Raw genomic sequence first — 27736 nt, forward strand, 5'->3', positions numbered from 1 at the left:
AAGTGCTCATATAGTATTTATTTATGAATCAGTCTCACCTTTTAATGCACCAATTCAAACAAAAGGAAATTGGTATTAAATATGTATTTCATTAATTCAGGTCTGATTATCGCATAAGTTTTTAACTACAGACAGATTTTTATTCACATATATTACCCGCTACCAGAGTCTGAGGCTTATCTATATATAAACAATGAAACTTGGAACATATGCATGCATGTCATGGGTAATTTGAAGAGTTCAAAGTAAAGAATGCTTCAGAGATTTACTACCTAATGAAGGTTAGTCTGTAATACAGAAAGTTTTAGGAGCAAAACTTTTACTTTTCAGAAAGATACCGTTTCAGATTGGACTTTACAGGAGCCAAGTAGCAAATTTATACCAGGTTAGTGTTTCAGCAAAAGAAGATCCCTGCAAAGTCAAAGTTAACTGTATTAAAAGTTACACAAATCCAAGAATGTGCTTGTAATTCATATATAAAACAAAACAATGCAAGATCTGATTTTCAGTGATATTTCAAAGTCCATTGTTGAATCCATCTATTCCTCCCTGTGCTGTGGTTAGAGCTGACACTGGGGTTTGCCTCCCCTGCAGGCAGGCAGGCAGGCAGCTCTAGGCCGGGATGCGGGTCGCAGCCTCCTCCTCGGCGTCGGCCCTGTTGGCGTTGATCTCTGCCAGCGTCCGCCCAAAGCGCGTCCACTCGTCCCCGCGGGGAACGGCGATTTGCTGTGACACAGACAGTGTTACTGAAACCTCCTGAGAAACAAAGCTCAGCTCCTGCTCAATGGCACAGCACTTCCATCCTGTTCACGAGAGGTTCCCATTACAGAGAACCTGTATTTTAGTCTAAGCATCAAAAGCTCTAACTAATGAAGAAGCAGAATTTGAGACTCTTGCACTGAAGTATAAAATCACGTTATTATAAGCTTGTGCTATGTGTCTCCACCTGAGAGACTGCCTTCAAAGGGAATGCTAATGCTATATCCTCATCCCATCCATTAGCCATGTACTACTGCAGTACACATACTTGCAAGAGCAACCCCTTCCCTGTAAGAACAAAATCAAGGCTGCTCCACTGCAAAATTTTTTGTTTGTTACTTCTCAAGCTAGGATCAGAATTCACATATGCCACAGTTACATAGAATATAAAATTTCTATTAAAAAAACCACTGATTTTTATTTCACCAGCCTTACAGTAAAGCTTTTTCTTTTTGACTGGATGACAGCATGCTAAAAAGTTACGCTAGAACACCTTAAATAAAACACTACTAGGAAATATTAATTCAAAAATACAAATTAAACTTAATTATTCTTCCTCTAATGACAGGAGAAAAAAATGAAAGGCAAGCTGCTAAATAAAGAAACCCAAGTGTTTGCAATATACTTTGCACAATGCATGACATACATACCTCTCCCACATCATATATAACTATTTGTCCCTCTGAATCTCCTACAGCAATCTCTCTCCCAGAATGTGTCCATCTCACACGGTTCAGAGCAGGATTGCCCTCCACGGTGATGCTTGCAGTGGGCACCTGCACCAATTTAAAACACATTGCTAAAAATCCATCAGGTATCCATAAGCTAAAGATAACAGAACACACCTGGGGCGTCTGTGCTGCAGCAAAAGAAGTGCCCAACACTTCAACTGGTGCATGGAACGCAGATCAAAGACACTGTTCACAGTACAAACACCTCGGTGGCCTTAAGCTATCACCAGTGCCATGACCAAAACAGCACATCTGTCCCTTGGCCAATGTACAGACATCTGCTATCAAAAGGCTCATCCGCACTCTTCTTGTGGGACAGGAGGCCCAGACACGCTTTTAGGCAGTGATGAGGCACCCTGGGATCTCAGGAAGATGATGACACAGGACAGGGATGAAAGCAGCTGTTTTGACAGGTCAAGCCCTGTCCAAAGGCTAGAACAGGTAATTCCAATTTAAAGCCACAGGCTGGCATATAATCCTACAACTGTCTTCTATATGTAGCTTTCAGATAGTGAAATTTAAATACTAAGCATCTGTCAGGTTTCTCCTCTGATCTTCCTCCAGCAAATCTTGGAAAAGGTTTCTACTATAATGAAGTTTATAACCCACACCAGAAAAGCAAACATTCAATTCACTAAGTTAGGAACAAATGGCACTTCCACTGCAGTATTACTGTGGCAATAGGAACAGCAGTGGTGTGTGGTAACAGGTTTGTTCACACTGTTAAGCTGTAGGCTGACAAGGCCTCAGGGTGGGAGGTCTATAATCACTTTCACAACATGGATCAGCGTTACACTGACAGATGCTTTGCTCTCTTGTTATAGGTAAAACAATTTAATTACTGCTGTTATTCATTAAGAGGAGTAATTTGTAATCCTGTAATCAAAGAATGCTATCTACTACACAGAAACTACTGGAACTACAGAATATTTAAAAATAACAAAAAAACAAGCTGTGGTAAAAAAACCCCACAAACTATGGTAAACACTCAACTTCTTAAGAGTACAAACAATTTTCCAGCTGCATTTGACAGTTAACCTGACTTCTCACCTCAGTATCATTATTGAGATTCCACAGGTCAAGCCTGCCCATCCCATCCACACAGGCAAACAAGGCAGGGTGAGTTGGAGACCACATCACATCATAAACATAATCAGAATTGTCTTCAAAGGAGTAGAGAGGTTTGTTGTTCTGAAAAGAAGCAAAGATAACAATGTGATACCCAAGCCCTACATTTCAAAATTATAAAACTAACAGGTAAGGCAAAATACAGAACTTCAACACTATTACCAGTAAGAAGTAAAAAGTGATTTGGATTTTGACTTGCTTTAAAAAAATGCCACTGCAAAAATCAGCCAAAACCTAAAGCTTTTTATTATTAAAGGTATGCTTTTTTTTTCCAAAGCATGCAGCCATTTTTCTGGCTGCTACTATAAAACAATCAATAGCAAGCCAATTATAAATTGTAAGTTTAATGCTTTAAGACTCTTGTAAATCAAGCCAATGATAATTCAGTGACTATTACATAGAGATTTTAACTCTGCTTCCTCTGCTTTGCATTCCTCAGGGCATCAGACTAACAGTGAAAGAAGTAATTCTGGCAATGGAAATGACAGATATTTCATTTGTGACCTCATCAAGTTTAACTGACATTAGTTTTGGTGCTGTCCCTTATTCCTCCACAAAATTGTAGCAAAACATTTGCCTTATAAATACATGAGATAATTGACTTTATTACATGATTTACATTTGATTACATTGTAATCATTGTTGATAACAAAGGGCAAATGTTGAAAAGAATGGATCAGAAATACACAAATGATGTTCAAGCTGAAAGCGAAGTTTTATGCTGTTAATCTTAGTTCTGCTCATCAGCTGTCTCCTCTTTGCAGGACTGCAGCTAAGAACCTCAGAACTTCACACAATTTGACTTCAGGTTTGTGAACTTCCTTAAGTAGCTTACATTATAGCACCACCTTGTGTCAAGGGCTATGAAGAAAACCACTGAACTATCTAAGTTACCTTCGTTGTCCAAAGCTTTACTGTCCAGTCAAAAGAAGAGGTGACAAAAAGATGTGAGAAGTCTACAGGTCCAACTGCTGCATGGCAGTTGATACCTGTGATTGGTCCCTGGTGTCCTTCAAACATCTCACTGATTCCAGCTTTGCTGTTTCAGAATATACAACCAAGGTTAATTGATTTGGAAACCAAACACCTGCAGACAGAGATAGCACTGAAATGCAATTTAAATACAGCCACAAGAAGATTTTGCTGCCTTACACGGATGTTACCTCACTGCAAAAGCCTTCACTACAACAGGATCACAGAAGACCAGGCTTGAAAGAGACCTTAAGTTCAACATGTATTTTCTACTAACTGTAAGTGCCAAAATGTATCCTAGGGACAGGAGACTCATTCAGGTACCAGTCCACACATTTAACTATGTTGTCCTCCAAGCAGTAGCTACAACTTCAATTCATACAAAGAATAAAATCCAGACTCAGGAACAAGCATGAAATGCCCATTAAATTAAGAAAAGTTGCATACACTTTAAGGGCTCGAGCTTCAGACACAAACCAGTAACAATATATCCCTAATAGCCTCCTATCAGGGGTGATGAAAAAGGAGGGAAACAGATGGGAAGGATGTTACACAAAAGTGATACAATTTAGGGTATTTTGGAACCAAAAAAGCTGTGCAGCAAGGTGATGTGTATTTGAGATGAAACCTGGACACTCAATTGTATTTAAGAAAGCAATTGATAAGATACAGTCAGACAATTTCAAAATAGATTGAACAGCAGGAGAACAGCCAGCCAATTTAAGCTCTGTGCGTGATGTTACTGTACAATTATCTACAAAACTGATAGGAAGTTTGGAATGTTCTGCTACAATTCAAATGAATAAAACCACAGTGACCTAGGCTGTCCTCATCAACATAAACAACTCATAACACCAATTCAATATTCCAACCATTTCTTTTTTTAATGAAGCTCTTACTCAGGAAAAAGTGCATTGGAATTCAGACAGAGACACTCTGAACTCCTTCAGTGCAAAGGAGAAAGTATGAACTTAAAAAAAAAAAGTTGACTGTAAAGCATGCAGGAATTCATCCTTTCACTATTTTTACTTCCTTTGAAGAATTAAAGTTTGTATTCACCTGCCATGACGGCATGCAGTGTACACTGAGCCTTCTTCACTGCCAACAACAAAGTTGTTGACATCTCCAACAGGGAAAGACATGCAGGTAACAGCCACAGCCTTGGACTGTTTGTGAACCAGCTCCATGCTATCCTGTAGTGAAAATATCAGCAACTTACTTCATAAAAAGAAATATTAACACCTACAAAATCTTTTAGATTTCACAGTAGAAAGCTTTTCCTTTTATTTTGCTCAGATAGATTGGGCAGGAATAAGGAAGTTTGCTTAATACATTTGTGTTCACAACTAACACAAGTACACCAAAATTACACAAAGGAAACAACAGAAAATATTTGATTCCACAGGTGGAGAAATATTTTATCAAATATCAAGCTACCTGTGTTGGCAAAGTGTTGATTAATGTTTATTAGATCAACTGACTTTTTAATAAAATATTAATCTAGAATAGACACTATATATATCAAAAGTTATCTTACCTGTGGTTGGGAAAGCATATCCAAGCTCCAAGAGCATATTTTCCCATCAGTTGAGATACTAATCAAATTATGAGCATTCTGGGTCCCAACAACATTTACACAGTACACTGGGTGCTAAGAAACAAAAGAAAAGAATTATTATTATTATTATTATCAGAAAAGAATTTAGAAGAAATACCCAGTTCTGGTATAATTATTGTACAGTATAATTAATCTTCACCATTTAACAAAGCACAAAAGATTGATCCTAATCAAAAGTACAAATGACAGGCCCCTATAAAACTGATACTTGTTTTTTCTGACACTCTGATTTTTATGAATACTCTGGTTCCTAAGTGTCAAAATATGGACACAAACATTTAGGCATTGCCAATCAAGTACTCTGGACAGAATTTCCTAGACATTAAGCACGTGTCCTGGAAGACATTTCACCTCCTACCGTGTGAGCAGCAGCTGACAGTGGTGTTCTCTGCACTGGGGTTCTCTTATTGCTGCGATTATCCCACAGCACTATCTGGCCCGAGTATGTGCCACCAACCACCAGATTGGGATGAAATTTTGCAAATGTAGCTGACATCACTGCAGACTGAAAGGAAGAAAAACAAACAACAAAATACATGAATGATCATTCAGTGACACTTCTGTCTAAAACTAAAGGAAATGAGGCCAAATATCAGAACAACTTCTTTGCCTAAATTTATTCAGTACATTATTTCATTGCCCAATTACTTAAGGATTCACCCACCCTTTGTAACCCCTCAACAGTCTTTTTGTTTCAATTTATAATTATAAAATGAAGTTTTCCTCCTCTTTTCTTTCACATGCATACATCTGTATTCCTCCTAGCACAGTTTATTAGCAAAGGAAGGCCTGGTAACACACGAGATTTTAATAATGTTTTGCCACATTCTGTAGTCATTACTTCTTAGACAATGTAGAAATACATTTTGATATAACAGAGTTACTTTTGCAATCCGGGCTTCAACAGTAATGTGACAATGAGGTTAAATCTTGATTCAACTGTGTAATTTTCCAAAATGATAGGAAAAACGTGGATATCCTGGACTTGGCATAATGGAAGAGATTTGCATGTTTTTACCTTTCAGAAAACCACTAGAAAACCTCCATCTGCCTTTTTCTTGATGTATATGTTTCTAGTTTTCATCCTTGTTCCATTTCCTCAGGCTGTCTTCATTTTATTCTGTAAACTAAGCTGTAGTATACAAATCCCACTCAAGCCCCTTACATGCAAACCCTTGTGGTTCAACCATTAAACAAGAAAGTTTTCCTGTTTTTTTAAACAAAAAAAGGAGTTCTCAAACAAGACGGAATTCTGAATGATGTCAGAAATTCTAGAACAGAATAATATTTCTCAGCTGAAGTGGCTAGCTATTAACATCTATTGGCAAATAAATGTGGTTAAAATGACTGCCAGCCCAATGAAATTATTATATTGACAAACATAAGGAAGGTACTTGTCCAAATTCATCAACATAAAATCCCTCCCAAGAGAGAATCATACCTGGCAGTGAAAGACATACTCTGGGGTAGTTTTCTTGTACTTCATATTCCATACAAGGGCCACGCCATCAGGCTCGTGAGGCGCATCCTCATTGTTGTTGTAAGAGGCTACAAGTAATTCTGGATACTGCATGGTAAGTGAAAAAGACTCAAAGTAAGCAAGATGACTGGCTGATGGTCCAGGTAATCCTAGAATCTTTGTTTCCTTTTGCCAAAATACGGTTTAAAACCATTTGGCATTATAAAGGCGTGAAAAATTGTCAGTGAAAACTGCAATTGTTGCTAATTTAGCGCCGACATAAGCATTAACATAGTCTTGTTCTCTCATCCTAACTTTCTTTTAACTCTAAAACTCATTACTTTTAAGTGAGCTTTCTTTTTAGCAAAGCTCTACCAAGCAGTCCATAAACCAAAACCAACTTTCTTCACAATCCAAACCTTTTGCTACCTCTCACTAAAGATTAACAGCTCTGTCTACTTTTTGCAAACCACAGAGCACATCAGGAACACCTTTAGAAATACAGCCTGTATCAACTGTGTTTTTATGGGAATCAAATGCACAGAACTACAACAATTTACAAAGTCAACTGTTTACTTTAAGCATTGTTTTTTACCTGAGATGACCAATCCAGACAACTGACAACACGATGCTTTGACCAACGTTCATCAAAAAACTGCCTGTTTAAGGACAGTTTTGCTCCTGCTTGAATCTCTCTATAAAGACAATTAGGAGATATTAATCTTATATCACTTTTTAAATTAAAAGTATTGAAAATTCACAGAAAAGTATTTAACATTCACGTTACCCTTCTTTGTCCTCTAAGTCTCTTCCACTGTAGTCAAAGAAAATATTGATTTGCTCAGAAAGGGCTCTTTCAACAATCCTTGTGGAGTGGTCAAAAAAACTTAAAAATTCTTCAGAATGCAAAATTTGTTGCTTTTCCTCCTCTGTGAGTTCATGAGGGGCAGCTGAAAAAAATTTATACAGACATTTTCTGGACTGCATGCTTTCACCAATTATTTTCAAGAAAGAAAAACAGTATTTATCATTATTTTAAATAATTTTTGTATTTTATCTTTTGCTGGCTAATTAGTATTTAGCAACAAAATTAGTTTTAAATTAATAGAACAAAAAGTTAAAAAATATACTGATTACTTTCTTTACAGCACTTCGAATGTCTTGAGATGAACTGTACCTTCTTCCTCCTCCTCTTTTTTTAATGTTTTTTCTTCTTCAGGTTCAACTAATGGTTTTGGTGCAACCACATCATCTTCCTCCTCCTCATCTAAGGAGAAACATTATGGTAAGACCATCAGTGTTTCTAAAGGGGGACAGTTACATTCTATATGAATCTCAAATAAGCTGATGTAAAATGGTATCATGTAGCTTAAAATGGTTGCATTTCTAAAATGTAATGCCAAGGATAACATTATCACAAACCAAAATATCATTGGAACACTGTCTCCACCTGGGTATCAGTTGCACCGAGTTATGTAGTTGCATAAACTGAAATAAGAAACGCAGGAAATTGTGAAGAATCCAAAGTGGCAATCTGTCTTACAGGCAGTTATGATTCCACACAGAAGCATGCAGTGGATGTGTGTTCTGTGTAACACACTGACACATTAATGCTGCGGATTAAAGAAAAATCAAATGTCTAAAATAGTCTACAGAGCAGCTGCTTACTTATGATCTGAAAGCATCAGTCTAATGGGTCTGCACATGGCATGAAGATGGCTTACATTAGCTTTCAGGTTGCTATTCTGAGAGGCAAATTTTGCTAAAGATAATAGCAGAGAGATTGCATTTTTTCTGTCATTCTAGATGCAAGTCTCATTATCTGTATCATGTTTGGCAATGAAAACTTTACAGGAAAATGTGTTTTCCCTAATTGCAATGAATAACATAAAATGTTAATGTTCAGGAATACTGACAAGGCTTACATCACTTTCTGCATGTCTACATTTTATTCTTTGAATACTGTAAGCCAGAAAATTCCTTTAAATTACTTAGAACTGTTGGATATGCTGATATGCTGGCTTTTCTTCATCCACTTTCTAGAATAAGCTTCTGAAAAGACTTGTTTTTATTGGTTAAACAGCTACGTCATCTGCTTATAAGGGAATGGCAGCAGGAAACTGCTGCATGCCTCATCACAAGTAATGAGACAGTATTCAACAGGGACTAGGCTTGTTTGTTGCAGCCATCTTCCTGACCCATGTTTAAAGTTATCTAACACAAAAAGTAAAAAAAAAAACAAACCAAAATCCACATGCATGCACACAAAAAGAATAAAAAAAAAAAGGGGTGGTCAAGGGATGGGAACCAGCTGCCAAGCCACGGTCCCAGCAGCCAGGCCAGCTGACTAGATAGCAACAACCAGATGGTACTGCAAGGATTGTCTCTCTGCTATGAGGTGGCAATGGGATGGCACAACATTTTTCTGCCTGACTGCTTCCAATCATGTCTTTCCCCAATGGCAAGCCTGTGCAATTACCAGCACTCCAGGAGGTCTACAGACAAGCCTTTACCCTGCAAACAAAATACAGCTTGTAGGCCATACCAGCTGCCAAACCACACACATAGTGATAGGTTTAAAGAGGGCTGAAAATCTTTCTAACTCCATAGTATAGGCAATAAAAATATAACTGTACCTGCAGGAAAGAAAGCTTTAAATGACACTGTATAATGCACACAATAATACAAACTCCAACTTAATCAAAATGATAATGACGTATGCCAATCCTACATTACTTGAAATTGAGCGATTTTTATGTTCTGACAAGTTTACAGAACTAGGATAAATGGCATGAATGATTTCAATATATGCTCATACTTTTGAACCAAATGGTGAAGGTTAAAATCTTTCCTTTCAAGGGCCTCAATCAGCCACAAAGGAAAACAGTAATCACTGTCTTTTCAGCCAGCCCAACCGCATTTGTCAGCCCTTTCTCCGTCAATGCAGCCAGAGCAATCAACCTGCCAAACATTCAGAATGGAAAAACAATCTGAAAATACAGGGTATAATGCACCTGCCAGTGAAAATGGCCATTTCAAGAAAAGCTAGTGATCTCAGTGACCCTGCTGAGGAGGCGGTGGTGCAAAGGGGAAAGAACCCGTAAAAGAATTCTTAGTGATCTCCACTCTCTTGCACATTGACACTTCCTTACAAAGCATGCCAATTACAGCTTTTGTGCTACTTAAAAAAAATGAAAGCTTTTTTGGGCAAAATAATCACGCAAAGAAACAGAAAGACACTGCTCCTTTTTCAATGGATTCGCATGCACAGTGCACTCGGAACCTGAAAACTGTATAACTTGTGGCCATTTTAAACAAGGGAACTCTTCATGTCAAATAACTACAGGTGTGAACAATGATTAATTAAAAAATGCAGTATGATATAACACACGTGACTTTGAGAACAACATATACAGGAACATGGATTCAAATTATGGTCACTTGGATAAAAATCCCTCTCTTTTTTGCCCTGCCAATCAATCTTGCAGAATTAAATGATGCCTTCAAATTTAAAAATTTGGTTTTGGGTCACCCTGTATACATTATTCTAGCTTTGAAAGTCCCAAATTAGAAATATCAGCCCAACCCCCCATTAATCATACTACACTGATTCTAAGTACCATTTTCAGTGACAGGAGTCAAATTCTTGTCAAATGTAGATGGTCAACCCCTTAGTGCTATATGACCTTCTAATCTACATATTTTATTCAAAAAATCATATAGTTGATTGCTCCTGCCTTTTAATGTTTGAAACATAAATGGCATATATTATACAGAGCTCTAAATTCCTTCATAGTACTTTCACTGCATACAGCCAGCTGATACTTCTGCATTTAAATGCAGGATACAGCATTTATTTTAATATTCTCAAAGTACCAGTCTTGAAACTGAACATGTCATCTCACTGATTTATCTGTAACTGCATAAATCTAAAACCTTCTCTCTAAAGAAGAATCACACGCAAACTTTCTTATTAAGGGATCTGGAGGAAAAAAAACCCAAAATGAAAAAAACTTCCCCACATATACAAGTTCTTGACCTCATTATCCAAAACTAGAATGCTTTCTATTCCAAACCCAGGAAGCTTTCTCACAGTTCACAAAAAAAGGCACCATTAAGGTTACGGACTAAAAAAATGAGATAAGAAATGTTTGTTTTAATTACTTTTCCTGTCTCTCCTTCATCTTGAATTTATTTAATAGCAGGCCAGATAACAGAATTTGCAAGGAATTAGCATAACAATAATACACTACCCCAGAAAACACTGAAACATTGGGCATACTATTTCTGAAAAAGTTCCAGTATACTAAGTCAAGAACCCACGAAACTGTCATGCACTGCATTTATCTCAAGTCAGCTACCTAAATTTGAAACCTCAAGGGCACTCCATAACTGCATGCACCTTATTCATTACTGACTGTATCTACTGGCATTTTAAGCCACTTCAATTGTCAGTGCACCAAATATGATTTCAGGTTAAAAAAAGGCTGCAAAGACTTGGAAAACTCACAGGGCCTCGAAGACAGGAAATGGGACTCTATGCCACATCAACATATCAATGAATATTCATTGTAATATGCTAAGGGATTAACTCCATGTTGTTTCTGACAGGCAATCAGGGGATCTAAGGTTACAAACTGAGCAGTAAAGTAGCTGCTATTTTTATGCAATCTTTAATAGAAACAAATGTCTTGCCAATGAATAAAAACAGATTTAATGAACCACTGAATTTTTACTTTGAGTTAACATCAAAATTGTGATGTATTTTGGCAAGACAGAAAGAAAAGCAGCACTTTGCTAGCAATGACACTGTAGAGTGTAGTTGCAGTTGTCTGAGTAATCTGTTGCTGCAGAGTAGGTTAATCAAAGTTAAATCACCTGTGAAATGGGTGGCTTTTGTTAAGCTGAAGGTCTTCACATCAAGTTTTCCTATCTGTATTTCTGTACATTTAAGACATGTACTAGATAATACAGAACCACAGAATATTCTGAGTTGGAAGGGACCCACAAGGATCATACATGAATATACAATGGTCCATTATTTCTTTGAAAAATGTTAAAATTAAAATATTGTTCTAGCATCCAAGAAGCAAATCCTATACATCGCATTTTTATTACTCTGCTATATATTTTAATTCTGTGTCCTGGAGATGTTAGCAGACAATTATTCCTTAAAGAGTGGAGTTAATGCACTAATACTGTCTGCAGCCAGCTGTGATTGCACATGCACAGTATTGTACAGCAGCACTAAGCAGCAAGTACCCAATTAATCCTGGAAAGCCTTAATTGTGACAGCTGAACAAAATCATATTCCCCATACACCCATCTTTCTTTGGATTTCTAGGAGAGATCCCAATTTTATTGTTTTCTAATGTATAAGAATTCATTTTCCTAAGGCAGTTTCTCAAATACTTTGAGGACATAATAAATCAACATCTTAGTACTGCAATAAAATAATGGAAGTTGTGAGAACTGTTAGAACACTAAAGGCCTTCATCTCCTAAGGAAGCTGCCACATGTCAAAATTAATTTAACTGTTATGTGAATCCAAACCAGGCATTTCCAAATGCCTAGTTTTATTTGAGGGCATGAAGTTTCTCCTATTTAACTCACCTGGTATGTGTTGCCCCAAATATTTCCAGAACAACTAGGAATGGTTTTAATCTAAAACTAGTTTATTTCTATTTCCTATCTGTCCCACTAAGCAGACTGGCTGTAGTTGGAATGTTTCTTAATTTAGCTTACAATGTAACTACATAACCACTGCAGCACACAGAACTGGAACAAAGAGAACTATTTAGTTTGGTGTTTTGTTGTGGGTATGTTGGTTTTATGCGCTGTCCTCCCCCACCAAATCAGGTCTTTGCACAAGTGGATCTAAACAAGCAGAATGACAGCAGAGCATATCCAATAATAAACTGCTTCAGTTTTCCTTTTTCAAAAGCATGGCTCCAGCAGCACTTTAAAATCTCAAAATACATTATGAAGGATCCAGTTCACTTCACTTTATAAGAAGCTGTGAACACTGGGCTAACCCAGCTCAAATGGAAATTGCTGCTGGATAAGGGAGCTACTGCAGGTGTAAGTTCAGTTGCAAGCTCCACTTTCAAGGGTACTTCACAAAGTTATTTTTGTTCACAGTATATGCACCCAGATAAGTTCTTCTCACTCAGACTGTGAGAAGAAATAAGAATGAATAAGATATATTTTACGGAATTTAAATTTATCTAATTGCACCCTGTAAATTCAGCATATTGCTTTTGTCAATTGTTTTAATTTAATTAAATTTTAATTAATTAAAATTTTCTTTTACCAAGAAAAATACCCTACCTAGTGATTCCTTTTTCGTATGTAGCATGATTTATTCTTTGTTTTTAAACTTATGTCCTATTTCAGATATCATTGTAAAATGGGAACATAGAGCTTTGTTATTAATGTATTCAGGTGGTCCTAAGATAAACCTTAAAAAGATCTTCGACACTGAAATGATGAAAAGACACCTGTGAATTTTGTGAAGCATTTGAAGTAAATATATTTTAAAAAATTTTGATGGCCCTCAAGAAATCAGTATTTGTAAGGTGGAATGGATCAGGAGACAATGCATGCATTGAGACCACTTCCTGATAAATGCAGAAATAGACATGACCATTGTTCCACTCCACTACGGCAAACCTCAACTACAGACGATCTACTGTGAAACTCAGATCATACAATCCCAAGCAATTTCTACTGTCAGCAGGCAGCAGAAGTAGAACTCTTCAAGTACCTAAACTGTGACCTAAGTCTTCAGATTCCATGAACCTGACAGAGGGGAGGAAAAAAGACCCGAGGGATTAGAGAAAGGAAACACTGAGGGCATGGGAGAAATGAAAGCAGGAAAACCCCAAACACCTACCTGTGCAGGGATACAGATAAAATGAAGAACAGAAAAGAAACACAGTTAAGAGAAAAAGCATATCCTCTGGCTCACTGAATAATGAAGTTTGAAAGATATATCCTTGTATAAACACCCAAAAGTTCACATACCAAAGAGCAGGAAAATGCAAAATTATGAATGTAGAAGTAGGTCCTAAAATTGCTAACATAGACACATACTCAAAATCAGTCATATTAAACAACCAAGAGATTTTGTTGTAGAACTACACACAAACTAGGTCAAGACTAATACTTTCATTTGCAGACAAATTCAACTGTTTCAGCACTGAAAAGCAAATCTGCTAGCCAGCCATATTTTCTTCAGAAAAATTTATTTTTTGAAAAGCAAACAAGTTGTGACTGAAAGAAAGCCTGTGTTCAACTGCTGAAAACAGACACTGCCTAAGTTATAAATAAAATAGTTCCTTCTTTTAAAACTCAAAGCTTCAGGTATAAAAATTTAAATTGTTAAGAAGCAGAGGGGTTAATTCCTAAGTTTCTTGTACGATACACAGCCTTCAATAAGTTCATAGAATGTTAGGGGTTGGAAGATGATCTTTAAAGATGATCTAGTTCCAACCCCCAGCCCATGGCAGGGATACCTTCCACTACATCAGACTGCTCAAAGCCCCATCCAACCTGGCCTTGAACACAGGCAGGGATGGGGCAACCGCAGCTTTTGTGGGCAACCTGTTCCAGTGCCTCACCACCCACGAAGCAAAGAATTTCCTCCTGATATCTAATCTAATCTCTTCCAGTTGAAAGCCATGACCCCTTGTCCAGTCACCACATGCCCTTGGGCAAGGTCCCTGTCCAGAGCTGGATGCAGCTCTCCAGGAGCAGAGGAGAGGGGCAGGATCTGCTGGCCATGCTGCTGAGGATGCAGCCCAGGATATGTTTGGCTTTCTTTGGGGCCACTTCTTGAGCTTGTCCAGGTCCCTCTGGGTGGCGTCCCATCCTTCAGGCATCATGTCAACCACTCCACTCAGCTTGGTGTCACCTGCAGGTGTGCTGAGGGTGCACTCAATCCCTCTGTATGTCAGTGATGAAGATTATAAATAGCACTGGTCCCAACATGGACCCTCAGGGACACCACTTGTCCCTGATGTACACCAGGACTCTGAGCTGTTGACCTCTGGATGCAACCATTCAACCAATTCCTTATCCTAACAGTCCATTCTCAAATCCATCTCTGACCAGTTTAGAGAGGAGGATGTTGGGGGGATCATGTCAAAGGCTTTAGAGAAATCCAAACAGACCCTGTACACTTCCCTTGCCCACTGATGTAGTCACTCCATGGTAGAAGGCCACTAGGTTGGTCAGGCAGGAGTTCCCCTCGTTAAAGCCATGCCATTTGCCTCAAATCATCTCCCTGTCCTCCATGTGCCAAGTTACATGTGGATTCTTAAACATCATAAATGCAAAATATATCCCATTTATTTATCTGATGTCAGGTAATTAAGCAACTCTGTGTTTAATCTGTACATATACTAGGAGTGTGAAAGTACCTCATATTAGTAGCAAGAGTGATGTTAAAAGAGATGCAGAACAAACAGTAACAGTTGAGCAAAAACCTACAAAAATTTAGTAAAAGAATTCATATAAATTATCTCACAAATCAACCTTCATTTACCTTATTAAGTTTCTAGATCACAAGTGCTAATTCTAATTCAGCCAGTCATCATTATTATATTAAAAGAAACCAAAAATAACTTAATAGTAATAAATTAACCATTCACCTTCCTTGGGCTGAGTCATGACAGGTGTTTGTGTCTCCTTTGTGTAGGTAACAATTTCTCGAGGAGGAAAGTCAACCTGTGTAATTTTGGCCATTCCAAGTTTAACAGGTCCACGTCTAAAAATCAGAAAAAATAATTTAATTTTATTATTTCACATTTTGCTTAGAATAATACCCAAATCATTATGTCACAGCACTGCTTAATGAAACTTAAATCCAGTGGAAACTTTGACCAAGTCACATGATTATGACTAATATTTTATCATTATTATTTAAAATCAGCAACTATTTATACATCTGTGACAAAAAGGAAGATGTGCACATATAAATATCTGGACATTAAGATATAATTTAAAATTTTTGCTCTTTGCTCTTGACCAGAATACTGCCACATACATGATACATCTCTATTATCAGGGGTACAGATCTACTCCCAAGTCATGCTTGTACAGCAACAGTTCTAGGATTATAAAGCTTGAAAACCAACTTAGTTATACTGAAGGAAAAAGCATTTCCTAGTCTTTTAACTTGGCTGCCCTTTTTTGTCCACCTCTAAGATACTATCTAGAATGCACAACTGCCAGGCTGACCTGGAACTCACACTGATAAATAATTTAACCATAACACATCGTTTCAGAGCACAATAGTAAAAACCTCTGAGCTTTCTGACTTTAATAAAGGTAGATATAGCTAGCATCATACAACACATAATATATTCCAAAACCTGCACAACATTAATTCAGGCATTGTAGCCTTCTGTAAAACCTAATTGCAGTATGTACTGTAATAATACTGCAATGATCCAACAATTTACCTATATCAGATTTAGTTTCTTATTATCCACTCCTCTCCCAAGATAAAAGCAGAAGAGTAACTCCTTTTGAAAGGTTTTGGTGGGCAGAATTATAATTCTCAGCACACAATACAGGTTTTAGTTAGTGCTTATAATGAGCTACAGCTTTTATAAACATATTTGTAAGAAAAGATGGGAGTTGCTCTGTTTTTAAATACAGTCATGCTAACAGTTTTATTTTAAATAAATGACTTCTTAAAGTTTATATTTTCTCAAAGAAATCACAACTTGTGTTTATTGGAAATAAGCATCTAATGTATATTAAATTATATTGCAAGCAAACCGTGCTAAGTCTAGGGACAGCAAATTTCTATTACTTACAAAACAGCTTCTTAACAACAACTATGAGTCTTAAAGGAAAAAAATGCTCATACTTATTATCCATAAGCACATGAAAGAGGGAATAGAAGAAATCTATGCAATACCCCAGATCGGAATCAGAGTGGAGCTGAAGAACTGATGGATCAGTATCCCAATGCAGCGTCCTGGTACCCCAGGTTGAACAATCATGCAGCATTAGCAAAAAAGGCCAGAGATTAGTGAAGCAAATATACACTATGAAATTCTAGAGTTACAGCAAGCTTATAGTTATTTTATTGTTCACAAGAAACAAGGCAATGCAACATCAGTTAAGGGAAATTCAGCAAACATTCAGTGCAATAACACATGCGGTAAATACAAAAGTTAAGAAGCAAACAGAATTCAGAGCTATTAGCAAAGAATTAAATTATTTTAAAGGTTGAAAATTAAAGGTCTGCAAACAAATGTTGCCTTAATGAAAGGCAAATGAAAGTATTTAAAATACTGATAAGAACCACTAAAAACTTGAAATTCCTTTTAAAATATGTTCAGATTTTTCAAGTAATATGAAGACAGTTTTGTTAACATAACGTAAACTTGCCCAGAGCAGTAAATATGTCAAAGAGGAAACTGTCATATTGGTAAAGGAAATGAGTCAACACATAAGCCTTTTGGTAGTGGGGCAAAAAAAGCATTTCCACTGGGATAAAGAAGTGCTAGAGTTTCCAAGATGTGACATTGCAGTAATTATGGGTTAAGCACTGCCTTGGGCTTGTAAGTGTCATCTGAGTTAGAGCCAACTCCATCTAAGACACTTAAAATCTCTTATAAATTGTGGGCTTTATATTAATAATATGTTTCAAAGTCACGTGGAATAACAAACAGAATGGATCTATTTCAAGTTGTACTAGAAGAAATAGCAAGGGGGAAATCAATATTCCCTCTACCTTCATTTCTGGCCTTCATCCCTTCAGAAATTTTCAACTAGTCTACTGGCTATTAGGCTTAGGCAGAATTTTAGAAACACACTTGTAAGAGATTAGCAGATTAACCTACATGTTCTTTTTCTGACACTCTCATATGTTATCTGCATTTTTTAAAATAGTGTTTCTGAGTAAAAAAATAAAGAATATGCAATATTTTACTATGATAAGTCAATAAAAGACAATTTTACATTTTCATCCCATACATGGTAAATTTCTATTAACTAGGTGCAGAATTTCTAAAGTTAAAGTTGATCTGAAAAATACACAAACAATGCCATAAGAGCTCATAAATATGGGTGTGCCATGCACTACCTTGTTCTAGTGGAAACTGCTTTAGGACTATGAATCATAACTTAATTAGGAATTACAAATCCACCATCTTCATATATAGCCAGTCAACTGCATCCACAGTAACAGCTAAATACCCAAATCTCCAAAACCTTTTCATATCTTTTGTGAATTAGAGAACACATCATTTTAGCCTAAAGTTAATTACTTTGAGCATACTTATTCATTAGATCTCTGCTGTCTTTCTTGACCCAAGAGATTTAAGCTTAAGGGTTTAATTTGGTCCCTGAGACTTGAAGCTGGGTATTGCTTATATGTTGTACAACCATAAGCAAAACCAAACCACCATCCCAATGTTCTGTTGCAAAGAATACCTTAGCTTCAGATACAGATGCTGCATCACCACAATACCTGTCCAATATTTTCTCAACTTTTTCAATCGTGTTTGAGGGGAACTTGGGGGAAAGGCTATAAACATAAAATGCTCCAAGTTCTGCACCTCTTTAAGATCTAGCCCTTAATGAGGTAGTTTTCCTGCTTTCAAAGCATTATTTTCATTTTCCTGCTTCAGTGGGACAAGGGACAGTCCTTTAAAATAGTTGAAGCTAACAAATAGTACAGGAGATACAGTTAAATATTTCTCAGAAATACTCTTTTAAAATAAAGGTAACATTCTAAGATAAAATTTACTTATTATATATGTACCAAAATAATGTAAAATACTGTTTGTTTTCCAGTTTGTTTTGCCTTCAGTCAAATGAATTTATCTACAAACTTCAGTGAACAAATTTCCCGTTCTTCCACATATGTCCAGATTTCTCTGTATTCAGGCACTTTCCTAACAATTCCTATATATCTAAAAATATTTTCTGTTTTTAAACTAATTCTATGAAGCATCCACCAGCCTAAAAGTAAACCAGCCGTATTCTTTTTGAATGTTGGACTTGCATTCTTGACTGAGGAAAAAAAGAGAAAGAACCAGAATCAAACTAGGAAACAAAACTCTTTACTAATGAAAATTAAGCAAGACAGATGGAAGTAACAGCAGGAGCACAGTCTGAACGCTGCTCTACTACTTACTGAAAGAGTTACTGACAAGATTCAGCATCACTGAGGAGGTGATAAGATATATTTATAATACATCTCATATATTTATAATATATCTCATATTGGTAGGAGTCACCTATGAAATGCCACGTGTAACACCAAGGGATATCATTGAGTCCAACTTTCATGTTCAAAATGTATGAAGTTGTACTAATAAACCAGGATGTAGACACCCATTTACTGGGGGAAGGGAAGAACCCACTGGTGGGAGAACAAGCAAGGGGACTCCAACAGGGACTCCAAAATGCCTTCAATTTAGCTGTATATTCATACCTCCATGCCTTAAAGATCACAATCCTGGGACAGATTTAAAGTTTGAAAATGCATGAAGCTTTTGGGACTCAGGATATGGGTTTTCTCCAGGCTTCATAAGAAAATGCCGGCATACAACATTGCATTACAATGTTTGAGAACACACAATCAGAGTGCAGTGCATGGATGAGGTGGAAATGAATGCAGTATACAATGTGGCATTCCATTCCAGGTATGTGGCCTATGCCTATGGTTTCATACTGAATTTAAATTAGATGTGAATGGAAAGAAAATATTTTCTTTTAAAAAGTCATCATCAAATACTTCTTGGTTTTTTTCTTCTAGTGAACATAAACACATATATAAATACATTTTTAAAAGACAATTTAATAAGCAATAAGTAACAATTTAAAATAATTAAAATTTGCTTGCCACTCAATTAAGGAACAATTATATTGGTTAATTAACACGACAGGCAAACAAGATCATACCTGAGCACTCTTAACAAAAAGTCTGATATATTCTGTTTTAACTGAGCGATTTCTACTTAGAAACAGACATCACATAACCTTTGTTCAGGTCATTAGTCTCTTGAATATTTTCAGATTAAGATGTATATAGTTATTCATGCATAATCCACATGCATACCAGATGTTACTGCAGTCTTTCTATAAGATGTTTCAAAGCAGTCTCCTTGACTGCTTTTGACTTTGACTCCTTTTGACTCCAGTCTCTTTGACTCCTTTTCCAAAATGACAACAGTAACTGATAAATGCTGCAGTTACTGTGCTTTAACTAAACTTCATCCACAGTGTATACTTACTAAATTTCAAGTACATAAACTTCACTTGCTGAGAATATCTTACCAATATTAATAGGCAGCTACTGCTCTTATTTGCAGACTGTGCATGGGAAACAGTAGAAATACCTTTTGGAAGTGGTGTTCTCCTGCCTTATCATCCATATATCACCACTTGAAATATTTAACGGAAATATTTATCTGATTCTTCTTTAGAGCAGCATGTCTCAAACCACTCAAAGAACTGGACAAAAAAGTGTGACAAGTATTGGCACTGAAAAAAGGTGAAAACAACATTGGCTGTACAAATACGGAGTTATGTTTTGACAAAATTAAAAGATTGCAAGTGCTGTAATTGTGCTACACAGATGAAGTAAAATAATGAGAAATATGGTTCTGAGTAAGGGAAAAATAAAATCAGAAGTAATACAAAGTTTGTAGACAGCACCTTTTATCAGATCAACTAGGTATGGGAAAAAGCAAATAGCCTATCATCCATAGCCATCCTCCTTTAGAAAAAGCTGGAAAGAGTGCAGCAGTTAAGAGTTTTTGAGTTTGTTGTTGTCCCAGGACACTCATTTTACTTCAAACTTGCAAGTTTAAACAACTCCACATTAATGCTGGCAACTTCAAATCAGGAAGTACAGTGGCATTTCAAATTTTAAAGTAAAATATTTCTGCAAAACAGTCACTTTTGACAGATTATTATAAAATAATTAACCTTGATTTCTTTTAAAGCTTAATTCCTCAGAACCCAGGTACTGAGCAAAGGAACAGGGCAAGGAATGTGACATACCTGGATCCAACAGCACCATCCCCCGAGTCCTGGCTGCCAGCCTCGCTGGGCGTACTCACGGATTTGGAGGACGGAGAGGTAGGAGGAGGGACTAAATAGTGAAACAGACAGGTATCCGCTGTTACTACTCGCAGAGGATGCACAGCTTAGGATGTTTGCAAATTAATTAAAAATGAAAGATTTAAAAAAAGTGATGGCAAACGAAAAAAAAACATGGATGAAAATGAACAGTAGAAAGAGAGGGGAAAAGACAATGTTAACAATTCATGCTGGATTTTCATGCAATTGTTTGGTATTTATGCATCTGGAGCATACAAAAAGACATGGAGGGGAAGACATTTAAGAGAAAATGAATTGAAAAAAATATTTTTCAACTGAACTTCTGACAAATGATGACACTGATTTTCAAAGGGTAATTTCCACTGCTTCATGTTACTTAAATATAGAAAAAATAGTTGTTAATACAGCTCTGACATTAGTTTTTCTTAAAGATTAGACAATGAATATGTTTAACTGGCAATGTTATTTCAAAACATATAATCACCAAACTGTGGACCAAAAAAGTGGCTGTGTCATACAGCTTCCTGTTATTTTTGTTCTAGGTTGAATCAAATCAACATAAATCTTGTGTATTACAAAGTTTCTAGTATTAGGTCTTGAGAATGACTTTTTTTTTGCTGGACAGTAAAGAGTCTAATACAACTGTATTTAAACTTCTTAAGTGTCAGTCCATTTCCTGCTAGTAGATGAAGACTGCACTTACCATTTGAAAAGTAATACTCTTTCTGGAAGTGATATATAGTGAATGACATCATGCAATTTGATACAAAGCTACTTTGGCATTTCTTTCAACTTTTCTTTTTAGAAATGGTCATTTTTAAATGAAACTTGGGGTTTAAACACAAGAATCAACAGGTGTTTTGAAGGTATTTATATGCTTCCTTTTTCAGCAATATGTAAAGCATTCACTGCTTAGCAACCCTTAAAAAACCCTTTAATCAACTGAACACAAATTATTTAAACTGCTGCCTACTCTGTCAGTGGTTAAGCATGGGAAAATTCTGAATCCACGTCTGCAAGGTTTCTACAGAATTTTTAGAAATCACAAGTATATTGTGAATTCTAAAGAAGTTTTCTACCCCATCTCAAAACAGAGACATGGTTCTGATTGACAAAAATTCTCCCTTAATTTTACCAAAGTAACAGTGAATTCTTCAATTTATTAAAAATTTCATTCCTCCTAGGGGAGAGGCCTTCTTTATAGGTCTTGAGTTGTTTTTCATAAATTCATACATACACACATTTAGATTTTATACTTATAAAACTGGGGGCGTGTAAGAATATATAAATTCTTCACTCATGCTCGCCACGTTAATCTCCAGCAAAGGAGCTGCCCGCAGGCCTTGGCTTTGCCATCTGTGCGCATTTTCAGGACGTGGTGAGGTCGCGGCCCCAGCGCCACTCGCAGGGCCAGTGCTGGTGCTGCAGCGCTCTCTTGTGGGGAAAGCGATTCTCAGGAATCCCTGCCCAAACTGAGCTGAATCCCACTGAAGGACCGAGTCTGACGAAAAGACCTGATGGAATTTTCACCTACCCCAGAGGATTAAACTCTAAAATCTTTTTGAAAATAATTCTGGTTCACTAACTTAAGGCTTCTTATATAGTAAGTGTGGTAGATATCAAAACATACTAACACTGATACAGTCCCTTGTACTGTAACAGAGCGCTCTCTCTCTCTAGCAGTTAACAGCACAGGAATTGCCTTAGGAACGAACACAATTTTCTAGGAAAGAATCTAATGTCAAGCAACCCCCCTCCACTGACAGTGTGAGCACAAGGTACCTCAACTGCACACCAATCAGCCCAGCCACGAGTCAGCATCACTTCAGGCACACAATCACTGCACTTGCTGGCACCCAGTCAGCAGAAAAGCAGCTTGAGCCTTTGGCATGCTAACTGCAGGCAACTAGGACATTTTAACTCGATTAAGGATCAATATCAGACCTGGTTATCTCAAAAGGAGACAGACTGAATTCCCTGTGTACACTGAAGGGTGTGATTAAGTAGCAGCTCAGTGGAATTAAACACAACATGCAGGGGTGTGCCCCACTCTTGCATGTCAGCACATCTGAGTTTTTCATGAACACCTACTCTAAGCATACACATTAACCTGCTTTGAGGACTGGCTATTCTGTGGCTTTCAGATTCTCTGCCAGATGTGAAAAAAAATCAACAACTGCATACATTCCTACAAAAACTCAATCAACTGCCTTAGCACACTATATGCAAGGGAACTGTTCAACTATTAGTCTAGCAAAGAAAATCTGTAGCTGGTCAGAACTGGTTTCTTAAACAGCTGCACACTGGTGCTAACACAGCCAAATGGAGTCTCTCAACTATTAAAACAGTTTGAATTACCAAAAATGACTGCTGGGGCTGTTGGAATCTGAGCAGCTATAATGCTGTTCACTTCTGAACACTTGAGGATTACACAAAGCAATTATGAAAATATAATCGCAGATATATGTGTAAGTAATTATTACTATTTTATTTACAAACCCAGTTGAATAGAGCCCCAAGAAGCCAAACTGATAAGCTTTAAACTGCTTTGATTTCAGAACTGGAGACAAAAAGCAGAGTTGCATTATCATGTTCCTTGCTTTCATCTTCCATAGGGATGTCCCTAAGTAAAGGCAAAAAGCAAGAGCCAATATGCTACCACATCCAAGAGCTGCACAGATACCAATCATCTCCCTTGGAAACTAATTTTTATACTTAGTGTTGTTATTGCTCCATCAAAGTCAGTCTGGTATTTGAGATAAGAAAAACTAGGGTGCAAAAGATGTGGAAAAGAAACAAGCCAACTCCATACAAAAATATCAGCATTAAAATTTGGCATTGTGGAAAAGAGTAAGGAAAAAAAATACAGGAGAATAATGAGCATGAAAAATAGGAGCGGAAAAGAAAATGCATACATGATATTTTAACTAATATACTTCAAATAATCCACTAAGAGTAAATGGTATTATTTTATAAAATAATGTTATGTAATGTGTACTGAAGCACATCATCTGACATTTATAACAGATTATGAAGGACAAAAGAGTATAAAACCCAGACATGTATAACCCCTGAAAAAGTGGCCAGAGAATTATTATGTTAGTTATATAAATACCTCAATCCTAAAAAAAAAAAAAAAAACAAACCCAAAAAAACCCCACTACCACAAAAAAAGAAAACCAACACAAAGCCCCAAAAAACACTTCATCCAAAAAAAGAAGACTACATAAAAATCTCCCAAACATTTATTTCAAACAAACAGTAACATTCCTACCAACAGGAGACTCAGGTGTCAACCCCATGCTCTGAAGCAATGCTTCTGCTTCTCTTCTCTTCTTTTCAAGATCAGATTCTTCTTGTACTGGAAGAACTTCTTTCTTCTGGTCAGTCTAAAAATTATTTAATAAATAAGTTACAGCCTTCAACCTTTCATTTTCTTTTGAGACCCCACAGGGTTTTTGTAATACTGAAACCTATCAAGTATATTAGATATTCAATGTCAATAATTCTGATGGTTCTTTTTTGCAGATAAAGTAAACAGACAGGAATAACAACATTCCAAAGTTTTGGTACTGTCTTTAAAGGACATATATAAACATGCAAGAAGTGTCTGTGTATATGCCAAAATGATTAACACTTCATAAGCTTAAGAGTACCCAAGCACTGTAAAATGCAAATAATGACAAAACCATCCTCTACCTGGGTGTAAAAGTATTTTAGAGATAGTCATGTGGTTCCTATTTTAAAATTACAATAACTGTGTCAAAGAAAAGTAGTTTTCTTTGTGTTATCTGCTAGATATAAAAAAAATACACCCCCACCTTCTTTGATTTAGAAATAGTGCAAGCTCTATTGCAAAAGATGCTGAACACTCTGTATTTTCCTACTCTTAGTTAGCTGCTTTTTAAAAGAGCAATTCTGGCAATACACTGCTACAAGGTCATTAGGACATAATTTGAGCTATTTCTTTCTCCTTTTTGTCTGAATCATGTGGTTGGCAGCTGCCCAGTCTTCAGTCATATGCTGATTTAGAACACCAAATAGATCATAACCAAAACAGAGAGAAGTAATGAAAAAGTACCCAAAACATACCAGTAGAAGTTTCTTTTATGAGATACAATTTGCATTCAGGAGAAACAGTAATCTATCACCGATTATCACATACCAAACAGAGAGAAATCCAGAAGACTGTTAACAAACTAAATGTAACACACAAGCACACATATACATACTGAGTGTTGCTCATTTTAAAATTCAGCCTATAGATAGGCCAAAGAGTGGAAGAGCATAGCACATTGCTTATATAATGACAATACTGACATTCAGATAACTCCTACAGACATCCTCAGAACCATACTTCAGAAATGAGTTTGTAAGATTACACCTATCACAACTCATTAAGCAGAGCTTTCATGCAATGGATCAGAGTGATTTGTTTAATGATGGCACATGCACAGAGACAGTTCTAGAAATCTGGACTTTATGCTAGTGTAAGATACTAATTTTTTTTTTAATCCAGTTTATCATACAGACAGTTGAAAAGAGTAGGTGTTTACATTATTATAAAATAAAAGTACTACATTTATATTGGCACCAACCATTAAATAGACACTCCCTGAACAGGACACAGAAAATGATTGGTAGATTATGTGAACCTACTCTTAAATTTTGGGCAAGTAGCATATGCAAGTCAAAGTGAAAATTATTTCTTACTTCTTTCTTCTTTCTTTCTTCCTCCTTTCTCTTCTTCTCCTCTCTGATTTGAGCTAATCGTTGTTTCTTGCGCTCCAACTCCGCCTTCAGCTCACTTTTGTCAGACATGGCTGAAACACTGAGCAACAGAATCATGTCAGTGTTTGGCTTTTGTTTGGGTGGGTTTTTTGGGGGTGTTTTTTTGGGGGTGTTTTTTTTGTTTTGTTTACATTTTTTTTCAAGATAGCAGTTCTTCTTTCCAGAAGTTATCCTCAAAGAAATTACCCTAACTTACCAAAACCAGCTTACCAGAAGCCTGACTCAACAATAATTGAAAAAACCCACATTCCTATTTCTATTTTTCTTTCACTTAACACATTCTCAATACTTAAGTGATTGATTTAAAACAAACAGATAGAACTATGATATGATGACAGCATCCATTTCTAAGGTAGGTCTGATGCTCTTTGAAGGAACTACTATGAAAGAAACCTTAGGCACTGATGTGAGTATTTGATCTTGCCATGAGATTTTTGCAGCTACAAAACCACCTGCAAGACTGAAAACAGCAAGAAAAGCAGCAAGACAATATTTCTCTGTCATTTTTCACTTCAACAGCTAAATATTGGCATGCTATAACTTAACAGGATGTAAGCTATATATCCTTCTACAGACCATTATGATTCAAAGTAAAGATTTATTAAAACATTTAGTAGGATTACTATAAATGATAAGGCAATGTAAGTACAAATGTGTGGTCAAAGAAAAGTGTAAAACATGTGCATTATAACTTTTTTTTTTCAAAACTGTTATCCTGCTAATAAATTGGTGGATTGTTTAAAGTCAAAAATGCTACAAAAAGTTTTCTATGTAACTAACTCAAATACCAACAAGAAGGTCAACAACAAAAGGTGGAAACCCTGTAAATTTAGAACTTCACTAAGACTTAGAACACAGGTAAGAAAAACTGTGTGAATGTGTGAGGTGAAGAAGAACTTAATTTTACTGTTTTTAAGCAAAGTCAAGTCAGCAAAGAAAATGCACAAGTGGTCCAACAACAAATGAGGCGATAAATGCTTTTACACTATAAATGCTTTTACAGTAAGATTGACAATAAGGATACAAGATTGAGCGTTAGTAATATGACTGTGTGCTAGCTCAAAATAAAGAATACTTGCCAGTGTTTGCATAGCACAGCTAAGCACAGAAAGGGATGCAAAATGTTGCAAGCCTCATACGTCTAGCCCCACATCCTAGTAATACTTATACCAGAGTCAGTGTGTGTATTCCTTCGTGTCGTCTGTTAGCACTAAGGTGCTAATAAATAAATAACCTACAGTCAGCATTTTCCAATGGCATTCCCGTGTCCCTTTAAAACAGCCCTAGGAAAGCGCGTTGTCACACTATGGATTGCCGCCCGTCCAGTGCCGGCGGCACAAACCGAGCGGACCCGAGGGGAGGGGAACCCAGCCCATCCCGCCTGGAGATGACCGCGGTGCGCACCTGGTGCCGCCAAGAACCAAAGTCCCCACCCGAACCCTCACAGGGGCCGTCCCGGGGCGAGCGCCCGGCAGCCCGGACAGGGTCGCCCCGCGGCCCGGGAGAAGGCGACACTCCCGGCCTCTCCCACCCAGTGAGCCGGGCCGCCCCCGGCCCCACCCGGCTGCCACAGCCCTCGCTGCACAGGGCGAGGCCAAAGGAAGGCGCGTTCCCACCGGGCGGCGGCAGCGCTAGGCGCGGCTCGGCCCCCCGCGCACCTGCCCGCGGTTCGGTCCCCGCGCACCTGCCCGCGGCACGGCCCCCCCGCGCACCTGCCCGCGACTCCTCCCGCGGCTTCTGCCCTGAGCCCGCCGCCCTCGGCCCCGCGCCCCTTCCGCCGCCGCACAAAGGCGCCGACAGCTGGCAGGCGGCTGCCGACGGCAGACGCCGAGGGTCAAACCAGCTCCGAAGGCGTTGCGGAATGCGCGGAAATCTACGGAAACTGCGGAAGGACACTGAGATCTGCAGTAAAACACCCAATGCCCCACTCGTCCGCACCGTCAGGGCCGGCAATCGGAAAGGAATTAACACGGGGAACGAGCGCGAAGCGACGCAGGAACAGGGCGGTTCCCGAGGCCCGGCGCCACACCCCTCCCGCTGGGCGCTGGCTGGCGAAACCGCTGAGAGAACAACGACACCCAGCATGCAGCGCGCACTGCTGGATGAGCCTCGTCGCCGATGCTCCCCGGGCGTGATCGCGGCGCTGCCGCACGTTGTATCATGGGAGCTGTAGTCTTCCGGAGT

The 27736-nt window shown here is 37.7% G+C and overlaps 1 protein-coding gene across 6 annotated transcripts; it reads right to left on the reverse strand.

Moving 5' to 3' along the window:
• Positions 1 to 27632, reverse strand: DYNC1I2 (dynein cytoplasmic 1 intermediate chain 2). Of its 6 annotated transcripts, none has more exons than XM_071434916.1 (17): positions 27491 to 27632; positions 25475 to 25592; positions 24036 to 24150; positions 20702 to 20846; positions 16599 to 16658; positions 15322 to 15437; positions 7845 to 7934; positions 7455 to 7617; positions 7263 to 7362; positions 6650 to 6775; positions 5567 to 5713; positions 5128 to 5241; positions 4650 to 4783; positions 3513 to 3657; positions 2541 to 2681; positions 1410 to 1535; positions 1 to 726 (listed from the first exon to the last, which is right to left on the reverse strand). In XM_071434916.1, exons 2-17 carry the CDS (start codon positions 25580 to 25582, stop codon positions 613 to 615), a joined length of 1944 nt encoding a protein of 647 aa, XP_071291017.1. In that variant the 5' UTR covers positions 25583 to 25592; positions 27491 to 27632; the 3' UTR covers positions 1 to 612. The 6 variants fall into 6 exon arrangements, with proteins under 6 accessions (XP_071291017.1, XP_071291018.1, XP_071291016.1 ...); XM_071434917.1 differs by lacking the exon at positions 27491 to 27632 and adding an exon at positions 27237 to 27474; XM_071434915.1 differs by lacking the exon at positions 27491 to 27632 and adding an exon at positions 27265 to 27473.
• Positions 27633 to 27736: the final 104 nt, after the last annotated feature.

The sequence above is a fragment of the Agelaius tricolor genome, unplaced genomic scaffold (genome assembly GCF_023055355.1).
Source record: "Agelaius tricolor isolate 1412-34295 unplaced genomic scaffold, bAgeTri1.0.p SCAF_10, whole genome shotgun sequence".
Classification (NCBI taxonomy): domain Eukaryota; kingdom Metazoa; phylum Chordata; class Aves; order Passeriformes; family Icteridae; genus Agelaius; species Agelaius tricolor.